This window comes from Rhynchophorus ferrugineus, unplaced genomic scaffold (genome assembly GCF_030347505.1).
Source record: "Rhynchophorus ferrugineus isolate W39M unplaced genomic scaffold, kcgeb_rfMv2 rfM6, whole genome shotgun sequence".
NCBI lineage: Eukaryota > Metazoa > Arthropoda > Insecta > Coleoptera > Curculionidae > Rhynchophorus > Rhynchophorus ferrugineus.
Genome location: NW_027472585.1, coordinates 41520587 through 41539683, shown reverse-complemented (window position 1 = coordinate 41539683; position 19097 = coordinate 41520587). Strand labels below are relative to the sequence as shown.

Below are 19097 nucleotides of genomic sequence, written 5' to 3'. Positions count from 1 at the left end.
AGAATCGAAATGATGTGGCAACACATGTACCCGACAATTAAAATAATTATAGAATGGAACCGGTCCTAACGGCGAAGGAATAAATGATTGGCGCGCATTTGTGTTAACGCCAACGAAACGTCCAAGATGTCTCGCTGCGATAACAAACAAGCTTTCGGCTCGATTTTATGGAATCCTTTCCGTTTTGATTCGCATAAATAAACTTTTTTTGATATTTGTTTAACGGCAAGCACAATGCATTCATAACAGATATACAGATACGCCCATATCTTGAAATAGTGTGGATATGTGTGATATAATTCAAGCGTTGCGGATATGACTATCGCAGCCATGTGCAAGGGCAAACTGTCTTAATACTATCTATCAGACATGGGTCTGATCTGTTTTCTAATAGATAAATATCCTCAGCGTCGTTGTGTATCGACTTCCAATGGTTCATAGTATCTCTGTGTTTAAAAGAATTTTCTATTTTATAACTTATGTATATAAAACATAGTTATAGAAAAGGAAGTTAAATAGATAGAGTCGTAACAATGTACAATTTCTCTGTACAAGAAGCCAGAACAATTGACAGATTTACTGTTATTGTATTTATAATTTGATATACAGTTTTGTAGGTCATCTTCGGTTATATTTGTTGTTTTCCCTATTTTTATGTTTTATTTTAACGAATTTTGTTTTTAAAATGTCATTTCTATAGTATTTAAATGCTTTGTTAAAAACTAAAAATGAAACAAACCTTCAAACAAATATAATTCATTCTTTTTTAAAAGATTCTGCTCTATCCTAGAAATAATTTTTGTAAATAAACAAAGGTAAACTAAAAGAAATCTCCTCTAATGAGCAGACAAGAAGGTCTGTTATTTGCATTTCAGACCAAATAGTTATAGATAGAAAAGCGGACGAGTATTGCTTAACCAAGATGCAGTTCAAAATTATAATCTAAATAGGTCCTTCATTATAGTTACTGTACTTAAGTGAATTGAGCAGAACATGTATTTATTCATTCACGCAGACCTACTGAAAAGAATAATATGGGTACAAGTTCAATAGTGAGATCAGCAGAATTTAATCAGCCCACAGTAGGACTTCCAAAAAGAATTAGAAGTATGTAGAAATAGAATATTTTTTGGGGAGTGAAGTAGTGCGTGTGAAGTAAATTGTAAAAGTAAAAATTATAACATCTATGCCTACGCAAATTAAAAATAAAATTATAGCCTCCTTTTCACCAACGAGCGTTTATCGTAACTGAACCTACAGTCTAACGTGGGCTCCGAACCACGGTCGTCGGTATTAAGCCTACCGCCTGGCTAGTGACAAACTTAGTGACCATCCCAGAAAACATCCAGTCTTACCCAGCCTGGTTACTGGCGTGACTGGGATAGTTATTCCTCGTCGGATTTGTCTGTAGGGACATTTACATTTACATTCAAAAATATAAAGTACATCCATGCCCCAGCAGCATTCGAACCCGCGACTATCGCAACAGTAGGAAGACCACTAGCCAACGAAGCTGACTCTATGCACATTGTTTTGAAACCGACGATTATATAGCTTGAACTTCAGTGAGGTAGGAACTAGGCGGTGTAATACCAAAAAACAAAGTCTGAATTTATATGTGACAATACATCAAACAATCTTTTTATTATTCTGTTACTGTTATTATGTTGTCACCTAAATGTTATATAATGGTGACCGGAAAAATGTTTTAAGTTCGTCAGACATAAATATTGTCAAATAAAATACTGTTTTTGATGGTGTGTTTTGTCATTCATCAAGAATTATAAATATTTATTATTAAAATCCTTTTTTAATTTGCCTCTATACATTTTCCGGCTCTGTGCTTAAGATTTATCTGGTGAATGTCTTCATTTTATGGAAATGTATTAAGATACTGCATTAATTGTGATCAGAATTCATATGATATTACTCATAGTTATAATGTTCTCAACTAGATTTATTTATATTTTCATTCATATTATTATTTTATTAGGAACTAAATATCCTAATACAACACGCTTATCAGCAGAAAAAATCAAAAAGTAAATTTATTCTACAGACCTATGTGATTTATTAAAAAATTCTACAAACGTATCTGTTAGAAATAAATCATTATATTTAACGGCATGTGGAATCAATATACAAAATAGTAGATAATTATAAAAATCGTATAGATTTTAAATAGTTACACGTGTAAGTATGTTTAATACAGTTGCTCAGTTTGCAGATAACCGATCAGATATAGTCATAAAAATTCCACTTTAGTTTAATCTGAGGCAATTATAATGTAATTACAAGTAGAATTCGTGAAATAGAACTGAAAACACAATCATAACAGTCATTTCACGGAAACAGTTTTCCATTAAAAAACGGATACATTTTATAGAAACAATTTTAAAATTCTTGATGCATCAGAATATCGTAAAACCAAAAATAAAATTAAAAAACATAAGCAAACGTTCATATAATAATAAGATAATTTCAACAATGAATATTTTAATTTAATTTGTCGGCAATTATGTCAGAAAAATGAAACGTTTCGAATGAGTTAATTGGTTATAGCCAATGAATAAACTGACACAAAATAATCATAAACAGATCATTGCTAGGTGGTTCCAAGAATTCGAATGAATATGTTAATCAGTATTCCATTCAGAAGAGAATGGATTTCCTGGAAGAAATTCTAAAAATACTTTTAACAACTCATAGTCTTCGCACAGGTAAGAACAAGTTGATGAACACGAAATCGAAATATAAGAAACATATAATTGGTTTCTGCTATTTGGTGTCAGTAATTTCATAGTACACTATTTTAAAAAGTAACTATTAATCAAATATAAATACAAAATAGATTTACCTAAATATAAAAAACAGTAAAATTTTAAAACAAATTTAAAATAAAAATAAAAAAAATTATTTTTAGTTGTTTTGTCGAAACACTTGTAGAATTCACTTTCTCTATAATAGTGTTTTTAACCTTCTTTTAAATGGTTTCAGTCCCTTCAATTAACAGATTAATTAACAGATTTCATCAGGTGTACCGGAAAGTCAATACCGATTTTTTTACAGTTTACCTTATGAACAACTTTAGCAGCTTTTGGTTGCCCACCTCAAATGAAGATATATATTGTAATAAACAATAATGCAAAAATTTTACAGTTTCCTATAATGACATTTTGATGTAAAGGCAATAATATCGAGAACAATGAACAAAAATGCTGATTATATGTAAGGCAAGCGGTACTATTCATCTTCAAACTCATATATATATATATATATATATATATATATATATATATATATATATATATACATATATATATATATATAAAGCTCGAATTAAAATCGTTGAAATACGGATCTAAATGATAGAAATACCGATGGTCCTGGCGACCGAAAGTGGCGGAAATAATCCCCCATGTGACAGAAACAAATGTGTACCGAAAATAATTAAAAATTAACGACCTCGCTCATATTAAAATTGTTGGTGAAATTATGGCCATCAGCCAGCTCTGAAAAATTTCTAGAAATATACTGGGTGCCTCGAAATTCGTGCGACATTCAAGATATAGTTTCCGCACCATCTGTGCATTAAAATTTTACAAATTAGAAAAAAAAAGTGTGTCAACTGACTATTCAGGACTATTAAAGATACGCATTTGCCGGTTTGGTTGGAGTAGTGGTGGTCAAGGCGACAGGACTGTTCTCCTATTGTTGCGATAGTGTCAAGTTCGAATCCTGTTGGTCGTAAATGTATGTTTGTGATTTTTTATTGCATGTTCAAGAAGCAAGAGTGCAAAATCCGACAAGAAAATGATCCCAGCCAAGAGAGTAACCAGGCTGGATAAGGCCGGATATCTTCTGGAATGATTTCTAAAGTTGGTCACTCGTCTGTCGTTGGTAGGCTTAGTTGCGAGGACTGTGATTTGGAACTTACCAACATTTTCAACGGACTAAAAGAATATTTTATTCATCCTGCGACGAAATAACACATACTAAAAAATTAAGCCTAACAGTGAGGCTACAACACCATACCCGATGTGATGAAAACACACTAAAACCATCTGTTTTATATAACCATAATTTATATACTTGATATGTTGTACCAATTTTGCTAAATAAATTCCATTTTAAAATAAAAAATGGCCCATGATATATCCAGTATTTAAAAAAACACATTAATATGCATTAAAAATTATATAAATTGCATTAAATATTATCGTTTATTACTGAAAATACAAAGTATGATAATTAATAATGATTATCGAAAGTATAGAAAATCTGGATTATCCGGAAAGTAAATATTTTGATAGTCTCCTAACTGATATAAAAACGCAAGAAACCGAATCGGTGATAATTCAACTAGGGTCGAGATGTTTACGAAGCCGAAATATCGATAAATTTTCATGAGACATGGCCAATTTTCAGCTATTTTTTCCACGAAGCATCATGTACCGACACCTTTGTATCTTTACCTTAATATTTACGTCAATAATCATCGGGTTTTGTTTAAACAGTCGTTGCTTCCTGTGGTTTATATGTTAAGGTAATCAACGTTAAACATTGGCCTTGAAAAATATATTTTTGCGAAAATTACTGGAAAGTTGAAATGGGGGTTAATTATTATGGAATTCAGGTTGCAACTTAAGCAACAAAATATTTACAAAAGATTCTCCTATCTAGATTAAGAAGATTTTAAGGTCTTTATGGTTGGCTTATAGTCAATTATGGGGATTCTTTCAATTCATTGTAACTCATTTTTTATTATACTCTTAAAAAGCAATGCAATCAACTATAATTTAGAAAGAAATATATGTGAATTTTTCTTTGTTTTGACTGAATAATATGTTCTTTATCAACAATATTGAAATGATCAAAAATTCGAGACCAGTACACACATGTTTCCGAAAGTAGAGCACGTTTATCCTGATGCAATAAAATGGATAAAAAGGAATTTCGCGTGTTGATAAATATTGCTTTTTGAAGGGAAAAAATAAGGTTGAAGCAAAAACTTGGCTTGATGCCGAGTTTACAGACACTGCCCCAGGAGAATCAACTATCAAGGATTGATATGCTAAGTTTAGACGTGGTGAAATGAGCACCGAAGACGGTGAACGCAGTGTACGCCTAAAAGAGGTTGCTACCGACGAAAACATTAAAAAAATCCACGAAATGATTTTGAATGACCGTAAATTGAAACTGAATGAAATAGCAGACACTCTAAAGATATCAACTGAACGTCTACGTCATATCATTCACGAATATTTGGGTATGAGAAAGCTCTGTACAAAGTGGGTGCCGCGCGAGATCACATTTGACCAAAAACAACAACGAGTTGATGATTCGGAGCAGTGTTTGAAGATGGTCAAGCGTAATAAACCGGTGTTTTTGCGTCGAGATGTGACAATGGGTGAAACATAGCTCCACCATTTCCTTCCGAAGTCCAATCGACAAAGCGTAGAAAAACGCAACAGTCAGCTGGCAAGATTATGGGGTCTGTATTTTGGAATACGCATGGAATAATTTTCATTGACTACCTTGAAAAAAGAAGGACCATCAATAGCCACTATTACATAGCGTTATTGGACGTTTGAATGACGAAATCGCCGAAAAACGATCGCATTTGAAGAAAAGTAAAGTACTGCGTCACCAAGAAAGTACACCGTGTCACAAGTCAGTGAAAACGATGGCAAAAATCCATGAATTGGGCTTCGAATTGCTTCCTCACCCACGGTATTCTCCAGATTTGGCTCCCAGCGACTAATTCCTGTTCTCAGATCTCAAAAGGATTGTCGCTGGGAAGAAATTTTCGTCGAATGAAGAGGTGATCGCCGAAACTGAGGCCTATTTTGAAGCAAAGGACTGATCGTACTACAAAAATGGTATCGAAAAAGGAAGGGAAAAAAAGGGAATTATGTTGAATAAAAAAAATAATTTTGCCAAAAAATATGTTTACTGTTATTATGGTAGGCCGGGGACTTTTCAATTGACCTGTTATATATTAAGAAACTTTTCCTGAAATTAAATGAACCTGTGGTTTTAAGAAGAGATAGTTAATATATTTTATCATACATTTCACTGGTGTTTTATGAAAAACACTTTGTAAGTTTTAATATAAAAACACAGCTAATATTTACTGGGATGATTATTCCTTGTCGGATTTTGTCGGACACTGTTGCCTATAAAGACATTTACAATTACAGTCACAAACATAAAGTACATCCATGCCTTAGCAGGATTCGAACCCACGATTATCGCAACAGTAGGAAGACCGTTCAGTCCTCTTAACCACTTTGCGCCACTCGACTTTTATTGATTTAAATGATTTAGATACATGAGAAATCTACAATAGTCTTACCTTTTTATTTGCTTTGAACACAGCACATTTGAAGAGGTTCGAGTTCCCATCCCTGGCTATGTAACTGAATATTTTCAAGTCCTGCGAATCGTGCGACACGTAGAATATTCGATAGATGGGGTGTTGGAGCAACAATGATTTATCGTCGTTCCAATGTCTTCGCTGTCAAAATAAAACATATATTGTCCTGTTAAAAAGAACTATGGGGTAGATAAAATTAGCGGGAAACTTACCTTCTTCTTTTTCCTTAATGTTACTTTTACGCCTTCAGTGGATACTTCAATTGTCACCTTTTTCTTTTTGATTCCTTTCGCTTTAAATTCATACTGAAATTAAAAAAAAATAGATATTATTTAATTGCTATATACTAGTGATGTATTAGAACTAAAAATTAATTAATTAATTTTTTCCCTTGAATGATTACATATTGAGAAAAACTATTATAAATCCAATCCAAATCGATTTATATTTTCATATAACAGATGGAGCAAAAGTTCCACTACCATCTTGATAGTAAAGATAAGTAAGTTTCGTTTTCATAACAAGTTTTAACGGGTAAAAGGTGACCGCCATTCGCTATGCAACTTTCGGCTCTTTTTAAGGGATTTTTTGATCTTTCCGATAAAATATTAAAAGTACTGACGGAGAGATGGAAAGAGATAATTTTGATTTGCAATGCACCAAAGTTTTTTGCTTATGGTTTTATATATATGTATATAATATTTATATTTTATAGAGATATTTAATTTATATTATATTTATATTTTGTAGATAAATTTACATTATAAACTTATATTTATTTATTTTTACAGATTATATTTATATTTATTTATTTTTAAATATTATATTTATATGTATATTTAATTGAATTTAATTTAATAAATTTAGTTCAGAAAAAAATTGTTTTTTATTTAAATTTCATTGGTAAATTAAACGTGACGTCAACACTGTCACGTGCCAAACATTACTAATGAGCCAATTAATTATTAAAATATTTTTCTTACAGGTGCTTATAATGGAGATTTAAATTGACTAATCAAATTAATTAAATGGTCCATTATGGCCCCCTCTGGATGTTGGGCAAAGCAAAACTTTGCGCCAGAGTCCCCTATTGAATTGCATCTTTATACTCTATGCCTGTGCTTTAGTCCTTGCTCTTCCATTTCAGGCACAAGAAAATTTCAGTGCATGTCTCGGTACCGTACAATCACTATAGGCTCCACATTTCGACTTGTAATCTGTTACACTTGCTGTAATATATGGCACATAAAATTATTATTTTAATCATTTCTATTTATTATCCTTCATATCAGTGATTATATAATTTGGTTTTATTAGTCAAATCGGCCAAGCTCATGGAATGACGTATCTGCAACCGTACTTTATTAATTTTACCTGTTGAATTTGGGTGTAATATCGATAATTTACTAATCCTTTGGTTTTTTGACACGATTAGTATTTATCTACAGTTCGAATATATTACAAATAAAGCAGAAGTTTTTGTATTGCTGATTCAGCAAAGCTAATCATTTCTACTAGTTTTTATACATTAGCGCTGACTTTATATCTGATAGTGTAATATTTATAAAGGAACTAATAAAAAGAGTATTAGCAATGTATCATACAACATAACAAAGTGTCTTTGAAATTTTGAGATAAAAATTATTTTTTTAAAAAGATTATCAAAAATAATAAAATCCCAAAATATAAAAGGTTACTACGGAATTACAATACAATATACGACAATATCCCACCGGTTATTATTAGTCAAACATTAAACAAACATTACTGTAATAGGTGATAGGTGAAAATATCAAGATTTACAATCATGATTAATTATAGTTTGTATACTAAAATCCATCAATCTATTATCGATGTGCATTAATCAAGATATGCATCATTATTCAGCATCGTTCAATACTATGAGTAAATTACTTAATGTTTGATGTTTTCTCTTGGTAGTAAACATGACGTATATGATTCAGATTTAGTCAGATCTTATTAATGTTAAATGGTAACTAATTTTGAGTCAAAATTTTATTGTTTCGTAATTATATGATTCACTTACCGTAGTCATGCTTAATGCTGTTCGATAAAAACAAGAGGAAAAAAACCGAATTTTATTCATATCAAATTTAGGATCTCGGTAATATGTTCATAGAGATAGGGAATCAAATCACAGCAAGGGTCGATTTACCAACAGCTCTGCTGTTAAAACACTATATGAAATATTTCAAGGTATAGTATTGAATTAAAAAAAAGTGTTACTGCTGTACATCGTGTAATGTTCTGGGACTCTGGGGTTATTTTGATTTGAAATACCAAATAAAAATTACAAAATACAGTCAGGAGTAAATAGATCCAATACTGGTTGTTAATCTCTTGTTGGAAGTTCATACTGCTCCTGACAAGTCCTGATAATCATAAACTCGTGTTGTATTTTATGAACACATTTTTTATATTCGGTTAGCGTTGTATTGTAAGCTTTTTGCTTTTATCGTTTAAGAAGCTGACTAGCTCTAACTCTATTTTTGATGTTTAACTACAAACTATTCAAACCAAATCACTGTCGCTGTTCGCAAATACAATAAAATCACCATCTTCATCACCACTAGTATTGCTACTCCTGTTACGTCTAAGTATTATATATGCAAGAACTGCAAGATTATGAATTCTTTCAGCTAGGGTGGTAGCATGACGCCCATATGTTTCCACTTATTTTAGGTGTTAGTTTAAGAATATTATCATATTCGCTTTCTAAGAATATAATTTCTAAAATGCATTACACATAAGACATTATAGTAGGAAAAATATTGTCATAATTACAATTGTTGCCCTGAATATAATCTAAAGTTGTAGCAAGTGTTCTATCTCTATAATCGAGAGAGTGGTACTCTTATCCAAGTTATCAATAGAATGGCAAATACACTTTGTGGAAGGGATATATTAACCGATATCCAAGACAGTATTTTATTACTTCAGCCGATTTGGACCTTCTGGGCATATTCCATAATACAGTACATTATATTCAGATATGGCTGAATAGTAACCCTGCTAACACGAGAATATCTGATGAAAATATTCAGGCCTGTAGTGGATGCAATACAGATGTTATCATAGATGCCACTGATTACTGTGAATTTGATCATCTAACGTGACATTCTTACTAATGAAAACTGTATACAAAATTAATACACATAATTTTTGGGAAAATAATACGAATAAAATGTTTAAAAATAACAATTGACAACCTATTTGACAATTTGTCGTAGAGTATAGGTGCGGTATATTTAAGTTTAAATATATATTCAAGCCATAATTATTTGGAGTATTAACTACGAATTACATAGTTCAGTGTAAAAGCCATTCAGTTATCTTTTTGAGCACTAACTATATGAGAAGTCGTAGAAACGTTGCAAGCAACTGTTTCAACAAATTGTTAGAACGTTAAGCTCTCACGAGGAAGTCGGGGGTTCTATTCTTCGATTCGATTATTCGATTATTCCTATTTTTCCTCATACCAACTGTACTTCTACTTGGGCTATCCATTGTAATGTTTAAATAAATAAGGAACCCCCTGAAAAGTAAAACATAATCGTTAGATTTTTAACACGAAAAAAAAAGTTTTAAAATAAAATATGTATATAATAACGTAAAAACTAAATAAAAAGGCTCGGTACTGACTTGAAAGTGATCAGTTGGTAGTCGTTATATAAACAGGATTAGGTAGGTATTAAGCTAAATTGTATGTACATAGCAGAATATAAAATACGTGTAGTAGATAGGTTAAATAAGGTTTTTGGTTTATACAGTACATATTTTATTTTAAAATGCTTTTTTTGTGATAAAAATCTAATTTTCATTATTTTTTAATTATTAGGAGTTCCCTATTTATTTTTTGAAGTCGGTTAATTTTTTTTGTAAAGTAACTCAAATACTGCCTAACTCTGTTTGTATCGATAATGATAGTAAAAGACGGCCATTATGAAATTAAATATATAAACAGAGAATATTTAACAACAGCTACTTTAACACAAAAAAGATAATAAACGATATTCCAATAATTTTGTCGCCGTTCGGTTGTCAGATATACGCTGAATTATTCAAAATATTATTACAGGTTATGAAACGACGAACATTATTTTAACCCTTTGACTAAATGATGTGATAAACTTAAAGGGAATCTTTTGTGAGAATTTATATATATAACGCACAGGAAAGTTTGTTCTTTGCATTTTAGACCGGTTGATAGAACCAAAAGTGAAGATTATTACATATTCAAAATGCTATTCCTGATTAGAATCTAAATAGTGAATCTTTCATTATGCTTGATATACAAAGTGATTATACGCAAATCCTTTACGTTAACCTATTAAGAAAGAAAAAATGGCTATATATTTTTAGTGAGATCAGCAGAAGTTGTTCATAATAGAACCTTCACAATTAAAGAATTAAAAGAACAAGAATTAAAAGAAAGTACATATATTCAGTTAAACCAGGTAAAAAGATTTGAAAACTGAAAATTATAACTATTGAAACTGACGAATCTGCGCCTTAAGCTTCAGACAAATACGAAGGCAGTTAGGAATATATGTTATATGTTGTTATAACCAAGTATTGTTTATTTTGGTGGATGGGAAAAGTTACTAGAATTTGACCAAAATTGTTATTTGGTAATGAAATATTTTTAATTTAAATTAAATAAAAAAATTTGAAGATTAGAATAGCAAAATATATCAGGCTAGTAAATTAAGTGTAAAAGATTTACAACAGACGGTGTTACTGTGTGTTAAATCGCATTGGGTAAATTTATAACCTTGTATTGAAGTCTCATTGAGAGACTACACTTTTCAGTATATGTCAGTTCGTCGAAGCACGAACAAAACATTTTTTGATTAGTAATAAATTTCAAGTCGCTCGCTAATACATCATATTAATTTGTTTCAAAATGCCAAAAACAAACGATATTCAGGGTCACAAATTGATTGCGGCTTTAACTGAATATTTCTAAAAGGAACCAGACAACGGAAGCCCCCTTTTGCCAGTAAATTCGAGAGGTAATTAGAGATGTGATTATTGATGATATTAAATAATATAGTCCCTACAATTTTTTTGAAAATGTTTTATAATTAACGGGTTCCTGCAGTGCTAAATATTATTGTGGGTACTGTGAATAACATCGGTTACAAAATGAAGAATAATACGTTAGATTCACCCGTCTACATACAAAGTGGGTGGCGAATCTTGACCATCTTGATATTGGCTCTATTCGAGACCAAATATACAAAATGTATAAGAACAGTAAGAACACAAACTATTTTATCGATATAAACATAACTTTATACAATTATTTTAGAGAAAATTGTCTCTCTGGAAAATATACATAAAAGAATTAGGGACATGCAGCTTATTGAGGGATGTAAAACATCCTTTCATACACTATGGCGTAAAGATAACCTTCGGAGAGGTTTAAGGGAACTTCCAGACATTACCTTAAAAATATAATAATACAAATAAAGGCATAAAATAATATAAGAAACTTGAATATTTCAAAATGATTCGTTCTATACTAATACCTCCTTAGAAGTACCTTCTTTTAAAAACAATCAACTCAAGCATTTGTAGAGTGAAAAAAAATCGGTTTTCCTAACGATAAAAATACGAATCCTGCAACATCGTTTATGTATTTTGCGAGATCAAAGGTGATCGAATGTTCGAATCGAAGAAGGCTAATAAAAATTAATTTCGCACCATTAATTTTAACACAATGAGTGGTGTAATGCGTTGTTTGAATTAAGGATACGGGCTACGGACTACTTAGAGGAAAAGATAGAGTTCGCTTTGTGGTGTATCTGTTTTTATGAATTATTAACTGATATTCGAGACGGACGAGAGGAGAACTACTTTGTAGTTGTTCTAGTTTATCTTTGGCTGTTAAAAAGTGGAATAGATTTAATTTTAGACGACCACAGAGTATATATATTCTTGTTAACATATGATTATTAATTTACTTAATTTTTTGTTCACGACTTTTATTAATACATTTTGATTGATTTTTTTATGATTTTATTTGATTCACATGGAGAGACAGCGGAACATAGATTAAAATTCAATTTTTTCACATCATTCTCCCGGAGAAAATTGTGAAGAAGATGAACATGTTAGATAACTTATATTCTTTTTTAACGGGAGATCTAGTACTACTTGAGGTTGTTAAATCATCAGTTGAGTCTATATTTTCAGTTCCAGAGAACTTTGCTCTGAGAATAACAAGAGTCTAATATTGTATTTTAGTCTTAATTCAGGATATTTAACAATACTTCTGTGAAAAACTTAATACATTCTATATTAAATAGTTCCACAGATTAAATACTCTAAAATCTAAATATCTTTAAAAAACACATACATTTTTAGTGTTTCAACTGTCCAATCCATAATGATTTTCAAGACCAAATTTTAAAAGTTATTATGAGGTGTGATTGTATTTTTGGTTTAATGAAGTTAATGCAATATCAACAGGGAAGGATTTAAAGTTTACCTTCAATATATCAAGATAAGTTAGAACTCTAATAGATCCCATAAAATTGATGGCACTAAACAAATATGGAAAGGCGTTATAGAAGAATTATAGATATTTTAATTTTGCCTAGAATAGAGTTCATAATTGTTTTTTTTGCTTTTTGTTTATATATATTTATATTATTTACACTTATGTATATTTGTATAGGATTTTATTTTAATAAATTAATTTTAAAAATTAAATTTGATTTTCATTTAGATACTATTGGCCAATAAATGTGACGTCACAAAGTAATCAGGCGAAATGGCAGACCAATCAAAGCAAGGTATTTTCCTTACAGGTTTCTACATAACTATTTTAAACTAACCAATCAAATTCACGTTGTCAGCGGCGCCAATTATTGAACTAAGCAAAACTTTACCCCACTACTAACCATTGGAGTTGCACACCCCTGGTTATAATAAACAGAAATTCATCCACGACGTCCCAAGCAACACTTTTTCTACGGCAACACTGAGAATATTGAAATATGTCTAACCGTGGGGACGCGCGCGCCGGTACGGTACATTCGATGTACCGGACCACGATGATTTTTTATAAATCCTCATAGGAATGAAGGAATAGGAAATATAGGAATAAATAAATAGGTGGAATAGGAAATCATATAATATCGCATTGATGTTCATGATAAAAAATAAACTTACCCGGATTCTGCGCATGGCCGCCACAATTTCCACACGGCTAGTCGGTCTGGGTACGTCCAGCGAGCCGATAAACTGAAACAAAAGCGAAACAATTAATATCGTTAATATTTATATAGCGGGCGATCCGATTTTCCGGCTATAACAACAAATTCTGTTTGTTATTAAATCTTAATTTTATTCGGCTTTGATTGATGATCGGGCCCGAGTTAATTTATAAATAACGCGGGACGCCGCGATAAATCTCCGGAAAATAATCGGGATAGCTTTTGTAAATGCTCGGAATCGATTAATTGCTCGCACGTAGGAGCCTCCGCCACAAATGATCTATTGAGCTTTTTAAAGAAAACGGTCTATAATTTGATTATTAATGAAGGCTGATTATGAGCCCGTTCCATGAGGGAGTCTTTCATGTTTCATGTCCACAGAATTTACGTTTCAATAAGTATGAATTGAAGTTAATTAGTTTTCTTTCATTTGGCCCCAACGTCTTTCACTATGTTTATTGATATTAAATTATTTCGAAAAGGAACCAAACAACGGAGGCCCCCTTTTGCCGGTAAATTCGAGAGGTAAATAGAGAGATGATTATTGATGATATTAAATAATATAGTCCCTACAATTTTATTGAAAATCTTTTAGAATTAGCGGGTTCCTGCCGTGCTAAATATTACTATGGGTACTGTGAATAACATCGCTTACAAAATGAAGAATAATACGTTAGATTCACCAAAGAAAACCCGCCTACATACAAAGTGGGCAACGAATCTTGACCATCTTGATATTGGCTCTATTCGAGACCAAATATACAAAATGTATAGGAACAGTAAGTAATAATTTAACAAAATTATTTTAGAGAAAATTGTCTCTCTGGAAAGTATACATGAAAGAATTAGGGACGTGCAGCTTTTTGAGAGATGTAAGACATCCTTTCATACACTCTGACAGGGCCTAGGGATTAAATGGCGTAAAGGTAACCTTCGGAGAGGTTTAATGGAACTTCCAGACATTACCTTAAAAAGAATTCAATTAAAGGCATAAAATAATATAAGAAACTTGAATATTCCGAAATGGTTCATTGTGGCCCTGTTGGCAAGACAATAATAAAAAAAAAGTAAAGACAACAAAAACTGACGGAAAAAGGTAAAAGTTAAAATAGCATTCAATTGGATTTTCTTGGTCATTATATTTATTAATAGTTATTTGCAAATATACTGATGGTTGAGAAGGATATTTCATCAGAAACTGTTTGGAGATGTGGGAGGAAGCATCGTCAACCATAGCACCTTCGGTTTGGATGGACTCGATAAGACATACAATGGAAGTAATTGATAAATGGTGGAATCTTGAACATGTTTTAGACAGATTAGAAATTAACAGTTTAGTGATTGAATTGGACAGTGAGTCGTAAAGTGAAAGTGACTGAAGGAAACTTTCAGGATATGTGATAATGCTGTGCAATGCTGGAAATTCCTGAGACAGAGTGATGAGAGTGGAAACAACTAAAGTTATGCACATAATTAATTGAATATAACTGTAGAAAATGATATTGTAGGGCGCTGAGGATTTGTGTGCACAGATATGATTGTAATTGTTCAAAATTAAACATAAGCATTAGGTTAGAACGTATAAGGAGAGAATGAATACTAACTGTTTTGTAGATATGGTAAAGGAATTAGACAGAATTCAGTGATTAATTTTATCAAGCATGGTGTACACAGGTAGTAGCAGAAGAAATAAAAATACAGTGGTACCAAGATGACTTGCCAAGTAAACACATCATCGAAGGAAACAAGAACTAAACATAAAAAGTAAATATGCTCTCGAATGATAGTAAAATACGTTTCTTGGATACCATTGTTGATTAGGTGGATTAGGGAGATAACACTACTTAAAAAACGCGCCTATAAATGTTAATCTATCTCGATGTGACGATGTTCATTCTTAATATCGATTTCCTGAGCATTTTCCCCCTTTCAGAAGTAGAAAATCCAAATATGACAAAGATTACCTCGTGGACATTCATTTACCTTTATATTTAGAATATTATATGGACTGTTACTATTCAAACGCGCTATACTATAGATTTATCGAATTTGCATTACTGGAGATATACGATTTTAAAGTAATCTATTAAGGAGAACTAAAATAAATTATTTTTCTACCGCCTTATAGCTTTTTCTACTATATATTACAATACTTAGTATGTGTGCTTAGTATAATCTTAATTAAATTATTTAATACTGTTGTTCTGTAGTACCTTGATCAATAAACAAGCAAAACGACAAATAAATCAGCACGTTTTTACCACATTAAAATTAAAATTAAATTTTACAATACATAAGTTAAAATATGACTTATGAAAAATTATTTTAAATCAAAAGTTAATTTGGTTGACAAAATTGTTTTCTTTTACGGAAGGAAGAGGCAACTGGTTGAACGGCGATATATAACGATACTAAGGACCTATTAGAAAACAGATCTAACCAGTCTCATTCGTTCACCATCCAGGTAGTTTTAGACACAGATGGCTGGATAGTCTGAGCCGTATTACATAACATATATACACTATATAAGTTCATGTGGTTTGGTTGGCTTCAATCTTTGATTTCCTACGTGTTATCCAATAGCCGTGTTGCTTGCAAGCTAGTCTGATAGAGACTTTATTTTGAGATCATGGTACATTTATTCGTTGGTTACGTGGTAATAAGCATTGGTATCCCATTGGAGAACTTTGTTTTGGTAGCGTGAGATAACTAGTAGGTTTGATGTTTTAGTGGAAATCCATATTTGCATCCTGTAAGTCCAAGCTTTATAATTGACTGAAAACCATTGTCTTAAATCAGGTTGGGAACTATATAGTGTTGGATATTGAAAGGACTCGAGTTTTAGCGATTTTATCAATAAAAACCTGTAATGAGAAAATATGACAGCACTATGAACACTGTAAAAGCAGAAAAAAGTTCTAGTTAAAGTCGTAAATCAATGGAACAAGTAAAAATCAAATATTACAGAAAAACAATGCAATTAGACTACATGGACCGATAAATTCCGATTCTATTTAGAACCTAGCGTCCTGCATGATGAAGCGGTTGTTTCCTAACGCGTTTAACACGACTCTCGATATCGCAAACTGTAGTGAGAACATGGTCGCTAACGTATTTACGCCGGGTACGAATGTTCATATCCAGACATGTATTTTTAAAATGGCCGTTTTATTTCGGACACCGTCCTTTTGACGGTCTGGTGGGCGACCGCGGCTATTTTCGAGACGCTGCATCCAGCCGACAGTATCACCAAAACGCGAAAATCTGTTTCCAATAAATCGACACCGGCGCGTAAAAATATCGCGACGCCTCACCTGGTCTCCAGGTGACGTCATGAAGCCAAACACATGATGCCGCCGAAATAGATGTGACGCCACTGGTGCGCCGATACCGAAATAGAACCGAAACGACCTTTGGCGTGTCGGCGAAGCCGGTACGATTTGGCTCCGCTTCAGGATACCACCGGCCGTCCACTCATGTCTGTCCATTGCGATCTCTCGGCCGGACTATCAACACAAACCGACCGTGAGCGCCATCTATTACGCGCCAATGAAAATATCTATAAAAAAAAGTGTTGGCACCAATAAGAAGCTTCACCAAAACCAAACTAGACCATTTTACTTTCATGTAATTAACTATAAATAAAAACAACCCACAATGGGTACACATTGTTTGTCTATCATAATAAGTTTTCAATGATCGACAAAAGAAGACGCCACTAATACACTACCGTTCAAAAGGTTGGAAATAATAAGGTATTTACAAAAATAAACAACAATGAAACCAATAGGTTATGATTGACAACACTCAGATCTTAATAAACCCTTAGAATAACAAAAAAAACCGAACCGACTTCAAATAATAAACCAGGAACTCACTATAATTTAAAAAATAATCAAACTTAGATTGTTAACAAAAAAAAACGTATTCAAATAATATATGCAAATAATAATCGTTGCAATAATTAAAACAGAACCTTGTTTAACATATCTACTACACGTATTTTATATACTACTATATACACACAAATTAGCTTAATACCTACCCTTTTAGCTAAAACCCTAATTACTTTTAATAAACCTTTGATAATTAATTAAAAAATTGGTAATTATAGTATATCCAAAGCAGTGAACTCTAATCATCTCAATTTAAGATGTCAAAACGTCGCAATGTTGTCGCATTTAATATTCACCTTTAGTTTATTTTAGCTTTATATATTATAACATTCTAGTGCAAATAAAATAATGCATTTTTTCTAATAAAATATTAATTATTTAAACATTATAGTTCAGTGTTCACTGATACTTTGGATAGACTACATTTTTATTTTTAAAAATGCATTTTTTTAAATTTCGATATATAGAAATATCGATATTTTCTCGGATATCCACATCTCTAGCCTTAACCACTGCAACTACTAAATCGGGAAACGAAGCTAAGGAATTCCTTGAATGAATAATTCCCGCAATATTGTGCATGTAATAAAATAAATTATATTATAACAGTAAAAACCCTGATAGCACATTGGCCTAAAATGCCGAAGAAGTTTTCCACGAAGTTCAACGAATTTGTTATATTATGATACAATCACATTTATTAAACAAAAATTATTCACTGAACCAAAAAAAATTATCAATCGAGAATCCGATTCTTAAAAATAGCGAACGACCCAGACTAATTGTTCATTCACTTTATTCATTGGAGAACATTAATTTCTTGTCGTCGTGGAGAATGGAAGCCAAGATCGATTAAAATTAGATTCCAGACGTTTCTTGTGTTGTTTCTAATTTATTTCGAACCATAAACTTTACTTTGGCACGTTCCTACTCTAAAATAAATTTCACACGTGTGTGTAATTTTCCGTCTGCATTCACTTAATACGATCAAAATAATAGCTCGACTTTTATTCCACTGTTATAATTAATATGGCATGTTAAATAACGAAAATAAAAAAGAAAAAGTGACGCCGACGAGGATGGGATTCGAACCCACGCGGGCAGAGCCCATTGGATTAGCAGTCCAACGCCTTAACCACTCGGCCACCTCGTCCATGCTGTGTTTGGCGATATTCCGTTTTATTAACGTGAATGCTATATGATATAAAATAATTGCAGAATTATTTTTAATTTTCAGTAATACGAAAGGACTTTGATATTAAAAAATAAACAAATGTTTTGCATAATTAAACGGAATAAAACTTCATTATTAGTCTGCAATAAAGATAAGTAGCCATTTAACTTTTCCGGAGCGCTGTAATGGCTTTAAAAAAGTTGAAATTATTTACAGCGCCAAGAAGTTTTATTAGAATAGTGAAAATTTAATGTTAATAAGTTCAGTTCTTTAGATTTAAGGAAGTTATATTAGTAATTTGCATGGATGAGAGTGGTTTAATTCACATCTTATAATTAATGTTTTTAAAACCAAAAACATATAAGTTATGGTATTATTTTTATTTTATTTACTTATATATC

At 31.7% G+C, this 19097-nt stretch overlaps 1 protein-coding gene and 1 non-coding gene across 4 annotated transcripts in view; both read right to left on the bottom strand.

Moving 5' to 3' along the window:
- LOC143197911 (carboxyl-terminal PDZ ligand of neuronal nitric oxide synthase protein) overlaps positions 1-19097 on the bottom strand; it is a 197160-nt gene that overhangs the window by 60819 nt on the left and 117244 nt on the right. For 2 of the 3 annotated variants that reach the window (XM_076406715.1, XM_076406711.1), the window contains exons 3-5: positions 13583-13654; positions 6592-6684; positions 6359-6520 (exon numbers count right to left, since the gene is read on the bottom strand). In XM_076406715.1, coding sequence (XP_076262830.1) covers positions 6359-6520; positions 6592-6684; positions 13583-13654 — 327 coding nt within the window. The remainder of the gene's footprint in view (positions 1-6358; positions 6521-6591; positions 6685-13582; positions 13655-19097) is intronic. The other variant, XM_076406712.1, reaches the window with a different exon arrangement.
- Positions 18594-18675, bottom strand: TRNAS-GCU (transfer RNA serine (anticodon GCU)). Its single transcript has one exon. It is a non-coding gene; the product is annotated as a tRNA-Ser (tRNA).